This window comes from Pseudorasbora parva, chromosome 9 (assembly GCF_024679245.1).
Source record: "Pseudorasbora parva isolate DD20220531a chromosome 9, ASM2467924v1, whole genome shotgun sequence".
Lineage (NCBI taxonomy): Eukaryota > Metazoa > Chordata > Actinopteri > Cypriniformes > Gobionidae > Pseudorasbora > Pseudorasbora parva.
The window spans coordinates 11,879,507-11,903,808 of NC_090180.1; the positions used below are offsets into that span (position 1 = coordinate 11,879,507).

Sequence of the window (24,302 nt, forward strand, 5' to 3'; positions counted from 1 at the left end):
TATGTTTGTCATAAAGCTGTTTGTAGAGTTGTTTAATCCTCTGCTCGTACATTTCTTTCTTTCTTTTTTTTACAGTGTGTCGCTTATTCCAACCAAAATTTAATGTCTGTCTGACATTGGAGCTTGACGTCAAACAAATGTGTTTAGACGTCAACTTGACTTTCATTTTCAACCAAAATATGACGTCTGACTGACGTTGGATTAGTTGGAGTCCAACGTCTTCCTGATGTCACATTGACATAATGTGCCTGCTGGGTACAGGTTTTAATGAAAGCAAAGATGTCTAAAAATGTACATTTAATTCATGGAAATACTGAATTACAATAATATCCCCAATAATTAAAATAATGTGTACATTTAAAAATGAGGTGACATCAAATCTGATGATAATAATATAGGCATTTAGCCTACATACATACAAAAACTCATCCTCCCATCCTCCACTTAGACTCTAAGCCAAACCAATCCTCATGTATCATTGTTTTTCCAGGAATAATCCAGAATTCAGTATTACTCACCTGCCACATCTGTTCTATTGCAGTGATGTCACATATGATGCAAACTCTATTCGTTGTGTAATTCCACACTTCATATCCAAATGTTTACATGTCTTGTTGTAAAACAACAGCTCCAAAGGCTAGATAATGAAATTAGCATGGGTTAAAGTGACAATGTTTTGACACTGCATTTCTTTTTTGTGAAATCTTATCATGGTTTTAATCCATATTTAACACACATTTTGGGTAATCTGGGCAAATATTTGGGACAAAATTGACAAATGTAAAGATCCAATGCATCTTGTACATAAACTGAGATTACCTATGGATGTGGCAGGAAATGAGGGAAAGCTTAGAATAAGCAGTTCAAATCTGCTTGCAGAGCATCATAGTAAAATAATGTAGGTAAGTTTGGTGGAGGATATTCTGTGTGTTTGCTGCCTGTGTCACTGGCTCAGTCTCGGCATCATTTTCTTCCCCATCTTCTCTGTTTTTGTATAGCTACCATCCCACACACTTGACGGAAAAGCAGCATGAGTACACTCCAACAAATTGCAAATGTAACACCAAAAAAGGCATCTCTCTCTCTCTCTCTCTCTCTCTCGCTCTCTCTTTCTCCTCCGTCTTTTCTCCTCAAGATCTTCCCACTACAATACACAAATTCACCAAAACTCCAAAGAGTATATCTGAGCCGATTTTAAACTCTGTTGAAGATGCATAAAAAGGTTTCTCACCAGACACAGGTGCAAATGTCAAATGTCACACTAGTAATGTGCATTGCAAATCAATACAAAAGTTTGGAATGAATACTTACTGTCATGGAGCTTTGAGGTCGGCTGGTTTAACAGTAAAGGTCTTGTTTCTTCCTCTGAGTGCATGTATGTGTGTTCGTGTGTGTGTGACAGAAGCAACAGCTCTGATTGAATGTGTGGAAATCAACCAATGGCATCACAGCAACTCCACTGACAGACATGACAAGCTCAAGCTCAAACACACACAGACACATCAAAGGAAAATATACCTAAACATATATATATTTGCACACAATCTTCACTGCTCTGGAAAAAAAGCTCGCACCAGACGTCTGTTAGACGACAGTTTACTGTGATTTGCCAGTGAATAGAATCAAATACAGAGGCTCAGTGTATTAAAGGATCAGCTTTAATCTGATTTAGTATTTTATTATTTCTTTTTCCCCTCTACCATCACTTTCGCACAACTACAGAGTGACCAAAAAACATTATAGGGTATTTATGCATGAAACATATGTGTCATAAAAAGGACAGTTCACCCAAAAAGTCATCATTTACTCACACTCATGTTGTTAAAAAACCATGTATGACTCTGTGAAACAGATTTAGCAGATTGTCTTTTCCATGATGAGAATGAACAGAGACTATGACTGTCCCTGATGGTCCCCATTCACTTTCACTGACAGAAAACAGTGTCAAAAATATCAGAAATGACACTGAAAAAATCTATAAAAACATAACAAAAATTAATAAAATATTGGCTTATCAGAAGAAAGAAAGTGTTAAAAAATGAGGTTGAAAAAATGTTGAAAGATTTTTCATTTTTGGGTGAGCTATGCCTTGAATTTTTAGTTTTAAAAAAGGCAACACTAACTATTTTATCTATAAAAAAACAACAACAACAAAAAAAAAAACAATAAGCCCTTATTAACATTGAATAAGGGCTCACTAAGATGGCATTGACATGGACATCTGATAAAAAAGGCAGAAAGATTATATCATTAGCACAGATAATAAAGGTGTCCCAAACAGCTGTCAGCCACACACACACACACACACACACACACACACACACACACACACACACACACACACACACACACACACACACACACACACACACACACACACACACACACACACATCATGAGGTCATTCTGGGTTTTGCTACAATGAGAACACATCTGAAAGGAAGCTTCAGTGACATATGACAGTAATATCTTCGCTTTCTGAGGTTCAGACTCTTAGCTTACTGTCTCATATATAGCTTTATTGAGTTTTTATTGGCAAGTCAGTGTCATATACAGCATGTGTGTGTGTGTGTGTGTGTGTGTGTTGTATTAGTACCATTTTTAATAAAATAAACTAACAGAGGCACAAATGTTATGCTGTATAGAATTATCAAATATTTTTCTTGAAAAGTGTTAATAGTACATCCTCCCTTAACTTTCAGAAGAGTCCTCCGAGCTGTTGATCAATGTCTCTCGTCTCGCTGGCCACTTCGGACAACCGTGCAAGATTCTCAGGGTTCGCATGCGAGTTCCACAAAATGTGCGTGCTGAGCACTATGCGGTTTGACCCAGTTTCTCCATCTGGATCTGTAATGCTGTAGGGAGCATGAGAGAAAAGACATTGATTTAGCTGCTCAGTTCTATCCTCCCAACCCAACAGAAGTTAATGGACAGCTGACACACACGGCACACCAGTAGCTTTCCTGTGACACCTCTCAGCAGTGCTCCACCCCCTCACTGACTAATCTTTTGTACAAGGGCAGTTTAAGTAAAAGGGTAATCTTAATAACTCAAGCAATAAAGACCTCATGAAACAAGCTATCCCCATTTATATAATCCCCAAGATTGATTATATAAGAGTGTTTCAAGCACACCACAGCCTTCTTAAAAGCCTCTTAAGGTTGGAAGACATGCGCAGCAAATTATCTGCCCACCACTGGAGCGCTCAGAGTGTGCCTGCTTCTGAAGAAGATTGACAGGGCTGGATTGTGTATTCTACAATAAAGAGATGCCAGAGAGGGGGCCATCTGTAGGAGTGCCCCCCCCCTTAAGATAAGGCATACAGTTAACCGACATTTATATTGAGTCTATAGCATCAAAATATTGTCATAATGGCTTCAAGTTAGTGTGGCGTCAAAAGTTGTGAGTCACATATCTTTTCATGCAACATTTGTGTGGGTGGTGATGTTGTAACAGCATTAAAGGAATAGATCACTTTTAATCAAAATTAATATTCTGTCATTTACTCATGACTTTCAAAATGTGTGTGCCATTACATTTTCAATGGAACACAAAGGAGGAGTATTCTTTTTTTTTTCTTATTTTACAAAAAAACCTTACAATATAAATGTCAACAGTGGATTTAACATCGGCTGTGAAGCTCCTTTTGTGTTCCATGAAAAAAAGTATTAATTACAAAATTGCTATTGTTAAGCTAAAATTAGGCCTATTAAAAATCATTGTGGTTAATTAAAGCTTAAATAAAAAAATAAATGAATTAAAATGTAAATAATAAAAGGTTAACAAATAAACAAAATAAACATACACATAATAGAATTAGTAAAACAAACTATAATTTAAATGAAAACTGAAATTATATATATATATATATATATATATATATATATATATATATATATATATATATATATATATATATATATATATATATATATATATATATATATATATATAATTATTCAAAATAATAATTAATATAATTGCAAATAAATAATAATAAAAACACTGATTAATTAGCATTTTTTCGGTGAACTATGCCTTCAGACTACTTATTAAGATACTAAAAAGACAAAAACAAGACTCATTTAATCAGTTTTATTACAAAGATTCATCTCTCCCTCTTTTCACACAGCACTCCCATACACACAATGTCAAAGCAAAAGAAAGGATGCATGACAGAAGAAAAAAAATACAATCCATGACAGCAAGCATGACGGTTCATACGTCAAAGCAGACGGCATGCTGGCATGCTTATTATTGCAAGTGGCAAAAGCACAGTGAGGAAATGATATGAAAAATGTGAAAAAAACAAAAATAGAAATTTTGGCAGGCTTAAACAAAGGAGAGTGATTGCATATTTCATGTATTTTGAAAGAGATGTGGATTTCTTCCCTTTTTACCACTAGAGGGAGGTAAAGCTCTTAATCAGGGGTCTTTCCCCCCAAGGAGCCCTTGGTGAATAGAGGCATTTCTATAGCATTCATTTAGGTATTTTAAACTTGGCCATTAATAACATGAATAGTCCCATATTAAAGTTCAAAATTATAAAAAAGATCAGTATTTATTTACAGAATCACATATTAAGTGTAATAAGTGAAATTAAAATGCGATGCACATCTTAATATGGAAAGGTACAATGACATACACTTACTTATAATTTTTTGGAGCCAGAAGATATTCTGTATATATTTTTTTAAATGAATGATTTAATTCAGCAAAGATGCATTTACTTGATCAAAAGTGACAGTAACGACTGTTTATTTTCTTCAAAAACGATTTAAAATAAATGCTGTTCTTTAGAACTTTTTTTTATTTTATAATTGTTTTAATTTTATTTTTACATTTTATTTTTTAACTGTATTCATCAAAGAAGAGATTATGTGACACTGAAGACTGGAGTAATGATGCTGACAATTCAGCATCACCGGAATAAATGACATTTGAAAAATTATTCAAAGGGAAAAAGTTATTTTGAATTGAAAAAAATAAATAAAAATCCACAATAATTCTGATTTTAATGCATTTTTGATTAAATAAATGCAGGGAGCATTTATTCATTATTCATTATTCATTCCCAATAAAAAGTCTTACTAACCCAAAACGTTTAAACTGTAGTGTATTTAGATGATCTTAGATTTGTTTTTAGTTAACTTACAGATTGTTTTTTGTTCAACATTTTCACAAAAAAAAAAAAAAAAAAAAAAAATCATTTAGAGATTTAAAGGTATAGGTCAACCAGAAATAAAAATGAGCCCTTGATACGTACCCTCAAGTCATCCTATAGGTGTATATGACATTCTTCTTATGACATGCATATGAATTATAAAAGTCCTGGCTAATCCAAGCTTCATAATGGCAGTGATTGTGTCTCTGCTTTTGAAGTCCATAACATTGAATCTCCGTCTAATACCGTGCTCCACACAGCTCAGGGAGGTTAATAAATCCCATCGGAAGTAAATTGATAGGTTTTTGAAAGAAAACTATCCATATTTAAACTTTATAAAGTAAATTTTCGGCCGATCGCCTTCCGTATTCAGTTTATGGAAAAAGTGTTGAAAGTGCCTCTGCAGTTCAAAGGCTAACGCGCTCAGTTACGCTCGTCAGAAATCGCATACGCATCTTGAACTCCGAGAAGGCACTTTCAACACTTTTCCACGGAAGTCGATCGGAAGTCGAAAACAAAACAGAGCAACAATCCCTGTCATTATTAAGCTTGGATTAGCCAGGACTTTTTAATACAACTCCGCTTTTATTCGTCTGTAAGAAGAATGTCATATAAAGATGACTTGAGGGTGAGTAAATAATGGGCTAATTTTCATTTCTGGGTGACCTATCCTTTAATAATCAATGTTGGACCTCCTGCAGTTGAAGACCCCTGATCTAAGGCTAAACAAACACGACAAGGTGTTTCTTCAAATCCTGTCAGACAACATGACCAAATGACAACATGAGGGACAGTTTAAGACACTGAAAAACTGAAAACCACAGAAGTGTCCAGCATGCAGAGTGAGGAAAGCCAGTCTGGTGAGAAGCTGCATCATAGAAGAGCTGACAGAGTGTTAGTGATACTACATCAACACACAGCAGTGCTTGTGTTTTCTTTTGACTTTTTTAATCTTTCGGGTACCTGTAGTTGACGGGTCCTCCATGCCCTCTCTTTTGCCCTTTCGTCCGACAGAGAAGGAAAAGGCATTGTTGGCGGTGGAGCTCTGATGAGGGCGGTCATCTTCACCGTCTCCAATGATCACCAGCTCTGCCCGAACTGAGCCCTCATAGCTCTGGCTGTCATCTTCGGCATTCTGGTAGCCCATGAAGATCATGGTGACGGGCTCATCCGATGGCATGGCGTTCAGGATGCTGACTTTAGAGTCCTCAGAGTAGGCAGAGCACATGCTGTGTTTTCTGATGTCACAATCCAAATGCCGCGTTTCTCGGTTGTTCTCTTCTCGGTTGTAATATTGTCCATGCGCATGTCTTTCCCCTCTATATAACTCACGGCTGTAGTTGTTCCCATTGCCATTCTGATAGTATTCGTCTGGTCTGTCATTATAATCAGGCATTGGAAGAAGTGGAACTCTATGACCCACGTCCTCTGGATAGCGAACTCCATCTTTGTACACAAGTTCGGGCCATGCAGACAAGTCGATGCTGTAGGGATCTTGGTTTCCGTTGGATTTGTGGTTCTCCCTGTTTTTGGGGTCTGATTGTAGTTCATGGGAGATGCTGTAGGAATATGAAGGGTTCATTTGAACCTGATTGGACCTCTTCTTTTTCTCAGAGGCCTGTCTCAGCAGCTCCTCAACCTCCACGGGACTGAGTTCATCCACTCCATTCGCACCAGGCTGGTAGCCGTCCGTGCGTAAGGCGTAGACGGACTTCCGGCCATCGTCGTAGACTTTGATGCCTCTCTGCTGGAGCTCTTGGGGAGAAATGGCTGAGGTGGACAGCACTTGGCTTTCACCTGTGCGCAAGTCCTTCTGAACGTTAATTTCCATGGCAAACATAGCTGTAAGAGACAAATGGAATGTGTCCAATATATAAGAATTTCTAATTGAATATATGTTACAATATTTAAATATTGTAATAAGTTTAAATATTTACCATTATCTTTGCATATAAAACTATACAAGTAAGACATTTGTGTGTCCATATCCATGAAAAGACTGATATCCATCAAAACGTTGCTCTATTTAAGCATCACAGCATTAAAACATTAGCTCAACCAATGGTGTGATTTTAGAGGCGGGACTTTGTTTAAACTATGCCACCAGGGCTGCGTTTAGCACCGACAAAACGTTGCACAACGTTTTTTTATATAGCCTGATGAAATTGGTATAAATACATACAGCAGCGTACCACCAAATTTTGGGCCCTGGGTACAAACCATCTTTCTGGGCCCCCGTACCAAAAAACATAGTGATACCAATGGGTGGGGTAATGCATTTTTATCGTAAAAACACTTAAAATGTAAACAAAATAAGCCATTTGTACATACATTCTATATAAATGTTAGTGCATGTATATGTATGTATAGAAAACTGACTTAAGGGCCCCCCCTGCCTCGGGCCCTGGGTACTCGGTACACAAAACACACTCAGGGTTACAGTCACTGCCCTTGCTGTCCAGAATAAAAGTCTGAAGGGATTTGTGGAACTGTGGTTCCTAATTATTGTGATCCAACATTTGCTTTGCATTTCAGGATGAACAGCTGTCTCTTTAACACCGCACAGTTTATATACAGATTGCTACTGATTAGGCTGATGTATCGCAAACCCCGTTTCAGGGTTTAAACTAAATTTTTTTTCTCAACAGGGTTTGAGAATCATTGTCTCTTGTTTGGCAGGTGCAGTAAACCACGCAGTATTAAAGAGACAGCTCGCACAATAGGTCCAAGTAAAGTTGTTTACACAAGTGTCTGCTGAAGCTAGGTATATGCAACAATTGAACATAATAAAGAAATTGTCTTTTTTACCCTGAAATGTGAGGCAAATGTTGGATCACAATAATTAGGAATCACAGTTTCCACAAATCCCTTTACTCGATCGGGATGTTATCTTATTCTGGACGTCAAGGACAGTGACTGTAACATTGAGCGTATTTGCAATATTAAAGGGATAGTTCACCCAAAAATGAAAGTTTTATGTTTATCTGCTTACCCTCAGGGCATCCAAGATGTAGGTGTTTCTTCAGTAGAAAAAAAAGAAAAGATTTTTGACTCCAACCGTTGCATATAATGCATGTCAATGTGGTGTAATTACATATAAATACTGTTCTGTTTCTCGCACAAACCAATCATTTCGTGTCTTAAGACATCAATGTGTCATCACAAGCTGCAGGTTTTATTTTAAGTTGTTTGTACATGTTATTGTATAATCTCATAAAATGATACCCCATTGACATGAGGTGTCATACGAGCAACTGTTGGAGTCAAAATCTTTTTTTTTTCCTCATTCGCAAATCTTCATTTGTGTTCCTATGAAGAAACAAACACACCTACATCTTGGATGCTCTGGGGGTAAGCAGATAAACATTTTCATTTTTTTGGTGAACTATGCCTTTAAACATGTATTTATATCAGGCTCTGAAAATTCTTCTAAAAGAACACAAAGAATGGCCTTCTCAGCTGCCATAGTTGCAACTCCTGCATCATCAGATCAGGGTGTTCAATGCATCACTGTTTCCATTTTAAAAAAGTTGTGCAAATTTTGTCAGGGCTGAACGCAGCCCAGGGCTGCATTTTAGAAGCCCAAGTAGATCAATGGCACCAGTAGTCTCTATGATCAACCTTGAAACCCACATTAAACCTGTTTGAAAATTATAATTATTTTTTTCTATTTGGTGGCCCAAAAATGACATGATTTTAAGTGATTATTTCAATTATTTAAAATATATATTTTTGGAAACCCGGTTTTAAAATATTTGTACTGCTATTCTGCATTATGGAAATATATGAAATATAGAGATATAAGATGGTTTGAAATCTTCATTCAGTTTACCAGGTTTGGCGTGGTCATTATTTGCTTCAGTTTCCAAGTCTCGTTTCTTCCTCTGATTTAATAGAGGTGTGCTGGGCTTTAGCATATTTGGAATTTTTGAATGTGATATCGGTTCTGCAAAAAAAAAAAGTTTGAACATAAAAAATCCAGAATTAAAAACAATTGTTTTATGGTCCATAGAACATTTTGATTGTGTATTTACCTGAAATGAAATCTGCATTCACTGCCTGTGAGGATACAAACAGAATCATTTTTTTTTTAATATAGTGTCTAACATTTTCCAGTGTATAAAGTCTCTTTTTTTATATATACAGTCTTGTTCAAAATAATAGCAGTACAATGTGACTAACCAGAATAATCAAGGTTTTTCGTATATTTTTTATTGCTACGTGGCAAACAAGTTACCAGCAGGTTCAGTAGATTCTCAGAAAACAAATGAGACCCAGCATTCATGATATGCACGCTCTTAAGGCTGTGCAATTGGGCAATTAGTTGAATTAGTTGAAAGGGGTGTGTTCAAAAAAATAGCAGTGTGGCATTCAATCACTGAGGTCATCAATTTTGTGAAGAAACAGGTGTGAATCAGGTGGCCCCTATTTAAGGATGAAGCCAACACTTGTTGAACATGCATTTGAAAGCTGAGGAAAATGGGTCGTTCAAGACATTGTTCAGAAGAACAGCGTACTTTGATTAAAAAGTTGATTAGAGAGGGGAAAACCTATAAAGAGGTGCAAAAAATTATAGGCTGTTCAGCTAAAATGATCTCCAATGCCTTAAAATGGAGAGCAAAACCAGAGAGACGTGGAAGAAAACGGAAGACAACCATCAAAATGGATAGAAGAATAACCAGAATGGCAAAGGCTCAGCCAATGATCACCTCCAGGATGATCAAAGACAGTCTGGAGTTACCTGTAAGTACTGTGACAGTTAGAAGACGTCTGTGTGAAGCTAATCTATTTTCAAGAATCCCCCGCAAAGTCCCTCTGTTAAAAAAAAGGCATGTGCAGAAGAGGTTACAATTTGCCAAAGAACACATCAACTGGCCTAAAGAGAAATGGAGGAACATTTTGTGGACTGATGAGAGTAAAATTGTTCTTTTTGGGTCCAAGGGCCACAGGCAGTTTGTGAGACGACCCCCAAACTCTGAATTCAAGCCACAGTACACAGTGAAGACAGTGAAGCATGGAGGTGCAAGCATCATGATATGGGCATGTTTCTCCTACTATGGTGCTGGGCCTATTTATCGCATACCAGGGATCATGGATCAGTTTGCATATGTTAAAATACTTGAAGAGGTCATGTTGCCCTATGCTGAAGAGGACATGCCCTTGAAACGGTTGTTTCAACAAGACAATGACCCAAAACACACTAGTAAACGGGCAAAGTCTTGGTTCCAAACCAACAAAATTAATGTTATGGAGTGGCCAGCCCAATCTCCAGACCTTAATCCAATTGAGAACTTGTGGGGTGATATCAAAAATGCTGTTTCTGAAGCAAAACCAAGAAATGTGAATGAATTGTGGAATGTTGTTAAAGAATCATGGAGTGGAATAACAGCTGAGAGGTGCCACAAGTTGGTTGACTCCATGCCACACAGATGTCAAGCAGTTTTAAAAAACTGTGGTCATACAACTAAATATTAGTTTAGTGATTCACAGGATTGCTAAATCCCAGAAAAAAAAAATGTTTGTACAAAATAGTTGAGTTTGCACAGTCAAAGGTAGACACTGCTATTTTTTTGAACACACCCCTTTCAACTAATTGCCCAATTGCACAGCCTTAAGAGCGTGCATATCATGAATGCTGGGTCTCATTTGTTTTCTGACAATCTACTGAACCTACTGGTAACTTGTTTGCCACGTAGCAATAAAAAATATACTAAAAACCTTGATTATTCTGGTTAGTCACATTGTACTGCTATTATTTTGAACAAGACTGTATATATAGTAAAAGCAAAATACACAGTTTCTGATCACTTTAACTGAACCATGATCAAAGCACTGTACCTTAATGATGTCTTCTGGAGATTTTTCAATGGCTTTTAGCCTCTTTAGAATCAGCCCCTCATTTGTTGAGATGTTCATTTCCTCTCTCTCCAACGCTTCAATATCTTTCTCAATCCTACAGATAATTTGTGATAAAAATGGTTTAAATAAGACACACACGCACGCACGCACGCACGCACGCACACACACACACACACGTCTGGTTCACTATCTTTGTGGGGTCTTTTTATACTGTACAAGCCGTATTTTCTATCCCCCTACACTGCCCCTATCCCTACCCCTACCCCTAAACCTACCCATCACAGAAAACATTCTGCATTTTTACTTGCTCAAAGAAACTCATCCTGTATAATTTATAAGCCTTTTGAAAAGTGGGGACTGCTGGCTGGTCCCCACAATGTAGGTGATCTCAGGTTTTACTATCCTTATAAGTCACACAATAGTGACAAAGCTCCTGTCACTCTCTCCTTTTTGTTGCATATACATGCTAGATCCCATATAGGTTAAAGGCACAATGACTTGTTAAGAGGGTTTGAAAACATTATAAACACATATTTATTTAAAGACATTAGAATTTACTTTCTCATACGACCGAGGTTCATTCTGAATCACCATCAGCCTGAAACACACTAGCAAAGAATGAAACCAACAGCAATATTTTTACCAGGGTGTGACCTGCATGTAGCAGCTCTTCAAGGACATGGGAAAAGCTTTTTTAAGCATCCCTCTGTGACTTCATTGCCTACTACAATGCAATGCGGTTACAACGCATTGCACTCCGATTGCCTCATACTTCACTCTAAAAGATTTCATTAGGGCATCACAGGGCAAATGAGAAAGCTGAGAAAACATCAGGCCACCCCTGAAGCTAAATTCAAAAGAGCCTTAAGTTCAGATTGAAAATCTTTTAATTGTATTCAGATGCCAGAATGCATGTGATAATCTATAATAATCTCAATAAAGTAACTGACATTCCTTATGGAAAAATCCAAACTGATCTCACAGCAATTTATACGTATTTTACGAGGTGGCTAATTCATACAAATTTGTTCGAACTGCATCGCTAAAATGTAAAATGCATTTGCTAAATCATATGCATCATATTTTACTAGTTGCCCGATTCGTATGAATCCGTACGAATGACCTACCTCTAACGCCGCCCCTAAACCTACTGTCACTGGTTTAGACAAATCGTATGAATTTGAACAAGTGAGGTCGTACAAATTTGTACGAATTAGCCACCTCGTAAAATAAATACGCATTGGTTGTGAGATAGCAAAATGGTGTTTGGATCAACAGCCACTCTCTTGTGTTAAAGATGGTATAAATAATACTACATAATGAAACTATTGAAATGAAAAATAAGGCACAATAAAATAATTTGTCTTACCGATGTATATTACTCTTGAGGTGTTTCGTTTGTTGGGCATCTTCAAGTGCTTTTTGTGTGTCCTGTGCATTACTGCTGTTCATCCCATCCATGAGCCACAGATCTCTCATGGACCTTTTCTAGAAAAGACACAGAGAAATACTTCAAGACCCTTGCAATCCAACCAATAAAATGAAACTATACTTCTAACACCAAGCAGGTACCTTAACATGCTGAAGCTTCAGTTTCTCTCTGTCGATCTCAAGCCGTTTGTGGGCTATTTCCTCTTGGATTTTTTTCTTATTCTGTGGACAAATGGACACATGTCCAAATGGAGACATGGAACTACAGCACAGCTGGGAAAGTGATGTCAACTATACAATTCATTGTTGAAAAATAATACACATAAAATAATTTACAAATTAAAATACTGAAAATATAAAAATAGTCAATTCAAAGTAGTAAAAAAACACTATAATTGTAAAAAAGAGAAATATTTGGGTTGCAGATTTAACCAGTGCCAATCAAGTATTTCAGAAAGCTTTGAAGCACAAATCCAAGTGAGGTTACCGTAATAGCTTGAAGCCGCTCTTTTAAAAGTTCTGCTTCCTCCATCCTTCCTCTGAAAAAAAAAAAAAAGATTGAAACATTTACCTTTATATGACACTATAAAATCATCATCCATACTAGTGGGCCCTCGAAAGGGAGTTAGCCAATATGGAGGTCAAACTCCTTACAGTGACACTGATATTTTGATACTTAAGTTAATGTCCATTCATCACCACTTGCTTCCTGCTTTCTAAAGATCACTGTGGTTCCATGAATAGCAGTAGTAAAACTGTCTCTGCGATGCACCATAAATAATCTGCCTGACAGGATTTGGTTGCCCGTGTCTGAGTGGGTGACCCCTTGCAGATATTGTCCGGTTTTATAGACATCTAAGTAAGGCCTTAGGCTAAAACTTCCCCCTTGAATTAGCTTCATGCTTCATTCAGTTAAATATCTCTTACAACTGCCAGATGAGAACTGCTGTGATTGCCACAGAAGTGCAATGCAAGCACTTTACAGCATTGTGTTTTATTAGCATGTGTCATTTTAAGTAGGTTTACAGTTACGAAAGTTACGCTGACATTTTGACCTCATAAATCATTAATGGTTGTCCTGCATGTTCGTTTTCGCATGCAGCCACAAAGACAACGCAATCGAAAGACATGCTGTCTTTGCTTTATTTTGCAGTACTTTTAACCAATATAGGGTCAAATATGCTGAAAAGTAATAAAGGTACAGTTGACAGAAAGCATTTAACTTTAGCATGTACATCCTCCACTTCTGATAGCATGTCAGATGTTTCTTTGCTAAATATACCTCAGTTATACCCATTTTGGTAAAGGTTTTTGACCAAAATGTTTAAAGTATTTGAACTTTTAAAATGTAACACTGTCATGTTTTAGTGACAGCGGGGTCTGTGTCTGTGGGTGCCCAGGCTGCCCTTTCTTTTCCCAGGAAATGTGAGACCGACTCCAGACTTCTTGTCTCTGTCCTCGTTTCATACATAGACAGTATCCAGTGCTGACTCAACACAACCCTGCTCATCTGCTTTAGATATAAGGCCTCTCATTACCCTGGAATTAACCAGGCACTGTTTGATGTTAAAATTTCAGTAACATATTCTAAAAGCTGCTTTTTTTACAGATTACAAGATTATGCAATCAATATTACCGCAGAATAAAAACATTACTCCAATAATATACACTACCATTTAAAGTTTTTTCGGGTCGGTATGACTTTTAGTTGATCAAAATACAGTAAAAACAGTAGTATTGTGAAATATTACAATTTAAAATAACCGGTTTCTTCAGTATACATGTTTAGTGTCACATGATATATCAGCAATCATCCAAATATGCTGATCTTGTGCTCAATAAAAATGTCTTCTTATTAATAACTTTGTGATCTTTTTTTTTGTTTCTTCAGTATTCTTTGATGAATAGAAAGTTCAAAAAGGTCAATGTAATCTTCACTGTCACCATCAACTAAATGCTTAATTCTTGCTGAATAAAAGTACTAGTTTCTTTTACTAAATAAATAAGTAAATAAAACTGAACAGTAGTTTAGGGCCTATAGGAAAATTGCATTTGCTTAGTATTAGATAAAGAAATTAAATGTGTAAATACAATTATTGTTCAATGATAATATAAATATGTCCAGGAGAGATATAACTGAATCTTTATCAGATTAATAATTTTAATTAATTTAAACTTAGTAGTACACTGTGTTTGAAATACATTTTATAAACTTTTCTACAGTTTTTGTAACCACTTTACTTTAAAGAAACCACAGGCTCTGAACCATACAGCTACCAAAGCTTTTAGCCTAAAACTCCAATTCCCATTACAACCAATCAAATTATCAATCTATCTGTACATCTAATATGAACCCCTTATGCTCCAGAATTCAACTAGGCTCAGGCAGAATCTAAAAATAGCAAGGCCACCCAGGGGTACATTCATTGCCTAATGAGTCTGAGGTGGTGGTACACCAGAGCACTAGGTCTCTGTTCTCCCTGCCACAAAAACTCACCAATTGTTCTGAAATAGATCAAAGTGATAAAACACTTGTGAAGGAAAGGATAACATGAGCATACATTAGGCTATTGACAAACACCCTGATGCGTTTAAATTAACCTTTGAGTGAGGTCAGGGTTCAAAACCCACAAGAAATGGAAAGATAATCACATATATTTGATTTGCATTTGTCTATATTAAAACTACAGATTATGAGTGACAATGTAAACGACAGCTTTATGGCATACAGAAACATTTTAGCACAAATCCAAAGCAAACTGAAGAAAATGATTGGCAGTTACAATCACATGAATATTATAGGCTATTCTTTGGAGGCTGTCCTGCCAATGGCCAGTCTCCCTGTCAAGTTCAAGTTCAAGTTCAAGTTCAAGAGTTTTATTTGTCACATACACAGTTATACAGAATACAACCGGCAGTGAAATGTAAACAGGTCCGCTCCATGGACAGCAAATAACAATTAACAAAAAAAGCACAATAAATTATAAAATAGGGATAGGATAAAATAGGAATAGGATAAGGTGCTATATATATATACATATGTAGAATTATGAATAAATCAAGTAAAAGAAATAAGAGATGTGGAATAAAATAAGTGAGATAAAGTAAACTGGAGACTATAAAAATAAATCTGTGGATAACAGAAGTGCAGGAGTGTAATGTGCAAACAGCATTATAATGAGTAGTGACATGAACACAAGAATAAAGTGCAGTGCAATATCAGTATGTGAGTTTGTTAATACTGAAGTGAGGTGAAGTCACATGTAGTTAAGTGACAGCGTTCAGGAGTCTGATGGCCTGTGGGAAGAAACTCCTCCTGAGTCTCTCAGTTTTGGCCATCAGGCTACGGAAGCGCTTACCAGAAGGCAGCCGGGTGAAGTGGGGGTTGGCCGGGTGATTAATGTCCATGATGATTTTTGTAGCTCTGCCTCTGCATCGTTTGATGTAGATGTCCTGCAGAGACGGGAGAGCTGACCCTGAGATGCGCTCGGACAAGCGCACCACTCTTTGCAGGGCTTTGCAGTCGTGACTGGTGCTGTTACCATACCACGCTGTGATGCACTGAGTTAGTAAACTTTCTATCGCCCCTGAATAGAAAGTTTTCAGGATAGCTGGTGAGACCCGGAATTTCCTCAGCTGGCGCAGGTGGTACAGTCTTTGCCTGGCCTTTTTCACCTGAGACTGGATATGTGCAGTCCAGGTCAGGTCCTCGGAGATGTTGACACCCAGGTATTTGAAGCTGCTCACTCTCTCTACTGGTGTCCCGCTGATCATGAGAGGGGAATATGACCGCTGCTGTCTCTTCCTGAAGTCCACAATCAGTTCTTTGGTCTTGTTCACATTCAGAAGGAGACAGTTGTCTTGGCACCATGATGTCAGTTGCTCCACCTCATCCAAGTATGCGGTCTCATTGTTGTTGGAAATGAGGCCCAGGACAACAGTATCATCCGCAAACTTGATGACAGAGGTGGAGCTGTGTGTGGACAAACAGTCATGCGTGTAGAGAGAGTAGAGCAGGGGACTGAGGACACAGCCCTGTGGAGCTCCCACACTCACGGTGATGGAGGTGGAGGTGAACTGTCCTACTCTCACCACCTGAGGTCTGCCAGTGAGGAAATCTTCAATCCAGTGACAGAGAGAAGAGTTCAGTCCGAGATCCAGGAGTTTGTTAGTTAGCTTAATGGGAACTATGGTGTTAAAGGCTGAACTATAGTCAATAAATAGCAGTCTTACATAGTTCCCATTCTTGCTGTCGATGTGTGTGAGGGAGGAGTGGAGGACGTGAGAGATGGCATCTTCAGTCGATCTATTGGGACGATAAGCGAACTGAAGAGGGTCCAAGGTGTCAGGGATGGAGGTGCAAATGTTGTTTTTGATGAGTCTCTCAAAGACCTTCATGACTAAAGACGTGAGAGCCACTGGGCGATAGTCATTTAGGCAAGAGGGTTTACTGTTCTTAGGGACAGGGATGATGGTGGATTTTTTGAATGAGGTTGGGACCACAGATGTAGCAAGGGACTCATTGAAGATGGATGTGAGGAGTCCAGCGAGCTGATCAGCACAGGACCGCAGGACACGACCTGAAACACCATCCGGACCAGCAGCTTTCCTAACATCCACACGTTTGAGTGTCCTACGAACGTCATCCTCCGAGACAGAGATCACGTGATTGTTGCAGCTCTGAGTGATTCTGTCTGACACGTCACTCGGCGGTGTCGCGCTGCCGCGATTGCCATCAAAGCGAGCGTAGAAAGAGTTTAACTCGTTCACAAGCAACGGATCAGCTCTCACTTCTGCAGAGGATTTCGTTCCAAAAGCACAGATGGTGCTCAGTCCCTGCCACATCCGCCGGGAGTCGTTGAGTTGGAAATAAGACTCCACGCGATCCCTATAACGGAGCTTTGCGGCTTTAACGGCGCGTCGGAGAGCATAACAGGATAATTTATAATCCCTCATATTCCCTGTTAGTAGACCGGCGTTGTATGCGGCAGTGCGGCCGTTCACTGCAGCGCGGATTGAACTGTCCACCCACGGTTTCTGATTAGAGAAGGACGTTATAGTTATTGTTTGTGTGGCTTGCTCTGTCAGTGTGTTGATGAAGCAGAGCGCCACATCAGTGAACTCGCTGACGTCCGATGAACTCGCTCGGAACATGTCCCAGTCAACGTCGTCAAGAGCTGCCTGTAGTGTGATCTCTGAATGAGGCGACCAGCGTTTAACTTCCCGCCTCACCGGGGGTTCCTGAACGAGCCTTTGTTTGTACTCAGGTGTAAGGAAAATGGCGGCATGGTCCGATTTACCAAAGGCTGGTAGTGAACGAGCCTTGTAGGCATTCTTATACAGAGAATAGCAGTGATCCAGTGTGTTTGCTCCTCGTGTGGGACAGGAGACATGTTGGTGAAAGTTAGGCAATACTTTCTTAAGGTTGGCTTTGTTAAAATCACCCGCGACGACGAAAGCCGCATCGGGGTGGCTGTTTGTGGAGCCGCTGATGGCATCATGGAGGCTAGATAAAGCCAGTCCCGTGTCTGCCTGTGGTGGAATATAAACCACAGTGGCGACGACTGAAGAAAACTCCCTAGGCAGATAGAATGGGCGGCAAATTATTGATAAATGTTCCAGGTGAGGCGAGCAGGATCGCGAAAGGATGGAGATGTTTCTGGGATCGCACCATTTCTTGTTTATCATGAAACACACTCCGCCGCCTTTGGTTTTACCGGCTTCGGCTGTTCTGTCCATCCGGAAAACAGAGAAGTTCTCAGACGGCGTCACAGCTGTGTCCGGGACCGCGGGCGTGAGCCATGTTTCGGACAAACAATAGATGTTGCAGTCTCTCATGTCCCGTTGGAAACTTATCCTGGCTCTAAGATCGTCCATCTTATTCTCCAAGGATTGGACATTTGCGAGCAGAATGCTCGGGAGAGGGGGACTGAATGCTCTCTTCCTCAGTCTGTTGCGGATCCCAGCGCGTTTCCCGCGGTGTTTTTTGAATCTTCGCCAACGAGTCGGGTGGCCTTTGTTCAACTCGGCGTTCCGAAGAATCTCAGGTGGCCACACAGGATTGATGAATTATTGGGTGGCCTTGCTTTGTCAGGAGGAAGGCCTTGGGTGGCCTTGCTTGTCAGGAGGAAGGTTCTCTCTAATCTCCTCTAATCTAATTACCAGTCAGTTAAGATGTAAATCTCTTGTGGCATCTGCTCACAACAACAATCTCTTGACTGGACAGACATCCAGGAACTGTACATTTATTGTATTTGAATAATAAAGCTAAAGAAAATTTTAGCTGTAAATCTAGGCCTTTTATCCCCCCAAAAAATAAATAAATAGCCTAAATAAAAATAATTAATTATTAATATGATAAAAATTGATAATATGTTAAAACAACAACAACATTTTGTTTCGTTTTTGTTAGCATGCAGGTGTTCATGTGTGTAAAAATATAGAAAACGGACTGTTTTGAAAATAAATTAGTTTTCATATGTCACAGAATATTTTAGTTTCCATATCACAGAACATGACTCTTTTAATGACTTGTATGGGTTTAAAGTTTCACCTTATATTTCACTTTTTCAAAAATAAACGTCACCCAGTTTACAGGATTCGTAGAAGTGACGGAAGAATTCTTCAGTGACATTTGAGATGATACCTACCCCACGAGACTTCATTTACAAATGAATTAAGTTAATTCTACAATTCTTAACACAAATCCTAGGTATATTATGTCAACAGTTAATTGACTTCCACACTACGTTGTCTGTAAACCTACTAAGAGAAGTAAAACAGCAGAAAACACACTTACCGGGCCGCTGAAGGCGATCGGATCTCCAGAAGGGTTTCCTGAGTTCACGCGCAGTCGTCACGCAGCGCTCATTTAATGGCTACAGCGCTCGCAGGTGCTATAGGCATGACTGACAGCCCTCCCCTCAGCCAATGAAATGCCAGTGAGCTTGATCAGTTGTTCAGTCTCATCAGTTTCATCAGTGAATGACGACAGCCCACACCCATGTAGGCTTGTGTCAGTTTATGCTTCTGTTAGTGTTGTAGTCAAGACCACCTAATCCGAGACCAAGACCAGTGTGTGTTGAGTCCAAGACAAGAGCAAGACTTTGAGCGGTTGAGACCCAGACAAGACCAAGACCAAGGCAGGATGAGACCGAGTTAACCGCCTGAGAAATTACTTATTTTTATAATTAGAATAAAACACTATATAGAGCTGTTAGCCTACCGATCAAATGAAATGACCAAATTGCCTAAATGATGTTATTAAATAAATCAGACAATGCTTTGGCAATTTATTAATATCCCAGCAGTTGAGATCTTGACTGGTCTTGAAACAAAATCCTGAGTGGGACCACAAATGTGGTCTAGATCAAGACAAGACCAAGACAAAAAAGGTCTTAAGACCGGTCTCAAGAACAAGACCATTCTCAAGTACAACCCTAGGTTGTGTGGAGGTGAACAAACCTTTGGAAACAGCCTTTTCTTTTAGGAACGCACCATAATTAAATGCTGGAAAACTTGAAAAAGTTGATTATTTTTCCCTTAAAGTCACCATGAAATCAAAATTGATATTTGTTATTTTTTACCTTATGGAATATTGCAATATTTATTATAATTGATTTGTTCGTGCACATCATTAAAAGAAATGAATGAAAAAATAATGTGCCCTCAAAATTTTTAATCATCTTAAATAACTTACATGTTGATATCAAATTAAAGGGATAGTTTACCCAAAAATGAAAATTAGTCAATGATTTACTCACCCTCAAGTCATCCTATAGGTCTGTATGCCCTTCTTTTTTCAGACGAATACAATCGGAATATGAAAAAATGGCACAATTCTTCCAAGTTTTATAATGGCAGTGATGACTCAACATAAAGGTAATCCATATCAATAATACGAGTGTACAATTAAACTCATTTGGCATGCATATACGCAGTTTTTTGCGTGCATATGATACGCACTTTATGGCGTATTACATGCACAAGTTTGAGCACAGAATCTTGGTACGTGGTCTTCACCTCACAGCCGGTGGAAAAAAAAGATCGGGATAAGACTCGGGCAGAAATCAAGTTAATGAATGCGATTATTAACGCTACTGTAGTATGAAGCAGAATAGGACTGAGTGTTGTGGAAGCTGAGTAAGGCTGCTGGAGAGATTGTTAATACAATTAACGCAACACACGCCTCGCGAGCAGCGGGACTTTTATTATGCCACAGTCACCGGCACAATTTCCGCTTTTACGATCATGAGTATGAGGTAACGCAGCTCTGTTTTGATCATATCAGATACATTTGAGTGTGTTGAAAACGTGACATTACATTGCACACTGCAGTAAGAGTAAAGCGTTTCTGCCAAATAAAACTGAGGCAAACTCCCTCACACATCTTGTTTCAATACAAATAGTTGGAAACATTTGGGATATTGTTAGTAGGCCTACTCAACTGAACAAAATGTATAACGCTGGTCTAGTGTTTTTTGAGATATTTGACTGAAATAATGTTGCATAGTGCCCCTTTAACCCCCCGGAGCTATGTGGATTACTTTTATGATGGATAAATTCACGTTTATGGACTTCTAAACAGAAACAGCCATTCATTGTCATTATAAAGATTGGAAGAACCAGGATTTTTTTTTTTATACGTATAACTCAGATTGTATTTGTCTGAATGAAGAATTCATTTTTGGGTGAACTACCCTTTAAAGGAAAGCTTGTTAGCCATTTTTCTCAGTTTCAGTGTTAGTGTAAGCCTATATTGTATTTTGCCTTTGTAGGACAGAATACAGTGCAATACAGCATATGGTTTCACTGGAAAGCTGTTCTTTTAATCTAATTTGTAAAAAATGAGACCCGCAGCAGGATGGGACATTCTGACTGTTGCATCTAATGAACAGAATGAAGAATGCTGAATGGAGAAGTCTTTCATGAACATGCAGCTCAAAGTGATTTATTGGTCCCTGCATTTCATCCAATCACATGAATATTTTATTTGAATGTAGTTGATTTTCATAAAAACTATATTACAGTGTTGCCAGTTCAGAGTCAAAGTAAAATTATAAGATTCAAGAGCATGCATACTTGAGTTTGCGAATGCATGGAGAAACCAGACAAGCCTCCCTTCATTAGCAACTGTCATAATTTCTGCTTCCTGATCAAATGACACGTGCTCTTAGATATTTAGGGTATGTGTGAGGTGGGGCACTCACAGGCTCTTGCCCTAGTGACAGCTGAGGTCACCCAATGCTTTTACAAAGACCTCTGGAAAAAAGCAACTGTAAGCCTGCTTCAAGTAGCACATTGTTAACATTTGTTACCATTGTATTAGTTGTTGAGAGACTCTTCACTCCTGGTTACACACACACACACACACACACAAAAGTTTATTCAAAATTCAGTGTAATTTTAATGTGATTATTTTATTCATTATAATAAACAGTCCTGTCAAATGTATTCTTGTCAATAAACTTTCTTAAATTAGTTTTTTTTCAGTAAATGCATATTAATTCAATTAGTGTGAATTTGATCAGATCAGATCAGCTGTGTCAAACTCACATTCTTACTGACCTCTAAGAGACCTAGTTTGTCTCTCTTACTTTTAAATCTATATTTCTACAGAATTCAAGGCCTTTTTTCCCTGATTGGAAAGGGCAGTGCACCTTTACATCTGATATATTTGTGGCATAAATCATAAAGATGCATAAATCACTTTTCTGTCCTAATCCAATGAAACTATGACTCTTTGCACAGGTTATTGATTAGACAAATGGAGTGTATTAGAATGTGTGTGTTCAAAAGTCACTCAATCCTTGTACTCAACTTAAAGGTGCACAACGTAAATTATTTAAATCCTATATTTTGTAAAAGCGGCACGAGGACGTTTTTAAGGAGTTAAAGGAACTGTAAGAAATGCATTTCATTTAATCATAAAAATGGTCCTGATATGTCACTAGACATTAAGAAATCATGTTAATTTCAAATACTTATATCACTGATAACAGTAGTCCGGCCAGGATATCGTCATTTAAAAGTTGTTGTTGCAGCCCTCAACTGATGTTGACCCTGTCATGTTGTGTTTTGGCCTAAAGCTCCACCCTCCACCTATCGACCAATCACAAAGTCAGTAATGTTTCGGCATCTGGGTTGCCAGATCTGCTCTAGTTATCACAGCTGCTATGAACGTAAATTTCCTGTAATCATTTCCTTTTATTCCTTTAATTCTTTATTTCACTTCCTTTAATTGTAAAACAATATCAATTGTGAAGGGTCATATTCATCCACAGAGTTATGCAGAGTCGAAGCACAACCAAAACAATGTTCTTCCACAAAATCTATGCAGTTTTTTTTAACCACTAGATGGCCAAAAGTTACATACTGTAAAAGTCACAGAGTTTATTTGCTTTCTGTTCTTTTAAAATAATGTTATTATTTATCATGACCAGATTCGATTTTCCCACGCCCTGTCATTTTTTTTTTACTCATAAATTTGCGGGTGCTACATGTTACACAGCAGAAAGGCATTTGTGGGGTTCTTGTGAGACAACCAAGGTCTGGTCATCCCCTTAAAAATGGATATCTGAGAAATGCGCTAATTTTCGAGCTCTGTTGCCAAGTCATACAAAATGACTTCAGTGAGATCTTCCTTCTCAAGAACATTTAGTGCTAAAAAATATATCTAACACAAAGTACATGTGGATTAATAAAAGAAGAAGAAAAAAAACATAACCCCATATTAAGCAACAAATGAGCATAAAGCAAAACCAATATTATTATATTGCTATGGACACCACATTGCAGCAGCCTGTCATTAGTCGCTGTGAACTGGTCCTTGACAATATATAAATGTACATTTAAAATCAAAAGCCTACACAAGAGAAAAGGATTTATTTGTTCTGATTGCATCATTATATGGTTGCAAAAGCATAAACTCTGTTTAAATAGTGACAAAATCCATACAGCTATAATGTTTTGGATTACATATTAGTTTTTAAAATTATTATTTAAGATAATTTTTTCCCCGTATTTCTATCATACAAAAAAAATACAGTACACATAGCAAAACAGTATCTACTTTGAATGAGAAAGAATATCAAGTGCTGGCCTGATTATATAAAACTGTAATATATTCAGTATAAGTACTGTAATAGTAAAGTTATAGTTTTAGCTTTCAGAAATAATATTTTAAAGTAAAGTGGAACCATACATTTTAATGACCTAATAAAGAAAACTTTTAGACTAAAATACCCGTATAGATGGTTCAGCTGTTATGAACAGTTTTCAGTTAAATAAGTTCAGTCATACATTTTTCCCCCCGAAGACAATACAACTTTAGACAGCAGAAAAAAATGGACATCTCAACATTTATTTATAAATTGTGCTTTATTCACAGTTCCAGTAGAGGGCATTGCTCTGCATCTGATGCTCAAACTAGCTGGCTTGCTCAAAAGATAAAGAAAAATCAGTGGCATACCTAATATACATCTTGACACAGTGTTGAAGACACTAACCCAGTTGTGCAATAGCATCATAGAAATAAATAACGTAATTGATGTAGGCTATCACTTCGAAACATTTTCGTACCGTGGCCTGTGCTATAGGAAAACAAACTGGCATGACTAAATACAATCATGTGAATTATTATATTACATTATGGTTCAAAAAAGGTCCTCACCTTTGTCATTCAGTCTGTCCAGCAGACTCATTTGAGCTTAAACATTTCTCCACTACCGGTTTTAATATGCTAATACCCCCTGAATGTAGTCTCAATTACACACTTCAGTTTGCTTTAACAAAGGTTTTGGGGCATCGCCAGAGAACACTTCAATGTTCTTTGATAGGGGTTGTGATA

At 38.0% G+C, this 24,302-nt stretch overlaps 2 protein-coding genes across 2 annotated transcripts in view; both read right to left on the reverse strand.

The window, feature by feature from the left end:
- The window catches only part of si:ch211-153l6.6 (golgin subfamily A member 6-like protein 6), an 8,787-nt gene extending 7,357 nt beyond the window's left edge, over positions 1-1,430 (reverse strand). Inside the window, exon 1 of the mRNA XM_067453943.1 lies at positions 1,312-1,430. Coding sequence (XP_067310044.1) covers positions 1,312-1,317 — 6 coding nt within the window. The 5' untranslated portion in view covers positions 1,318-1,430. The remainder of the gene's footprint in view (positions 1-1,311) is intronic.
- Positions 1,431-6,068: 4,638 nt separating this feature from the next.
- Positions 6,069-12,989, reverse strand: palmda (palmdelphin a). Its single transcript, XM_067453107.1, has 7 exons — positions 12,942-12,989; positions 12,596-12,676; positions 12,393-12,511; positions 11,003-11,117; positions 9,199-9,223; positions 8,997-9,110; positions 6,069-7,006 (listed from the first exon to the last, which is right to left on the reverse strand). The coding sequence occupies exons 1-7, from the start codon at positions 12,984-12,986 to the stop codon at positions 6,069-6,071; spliced, it is 1,437 nt and encodes a 478-aa protein (XP_067309208.1). The 5' UTR covers positions 12,987-12,989.
- Positions 12,990-24,302: the final 11,313 nt, after the last annotated feature.

What these genes read in the sequence shown, in the direction of transcription:
- palmda (XM_067453107.1), bottom strand. Translation starts at nt 12,986, where the DNA reads ATGGAGGAAGCAGAACTTTTAAAAGAGCGGCTTCAAGCTATTACG. An exon ending in CTCCAGAAGACATCATTAAG is followed by an intron (nt 9,224 to 11,002) that starts GTACAGTGCTTT and finishes GTATCCTCACAG; the next exon opens with GCAGTGAATGCAGATTTCAT. An exon ending in TAATGACCACGCCAAACCTG is followed by an intron (nt 7,007 to 8,996) that starts GTAAACTGAATG and finishes TGTCTCTTACAG; the next exon opens with CTATGTTTGCCATGGAAATT.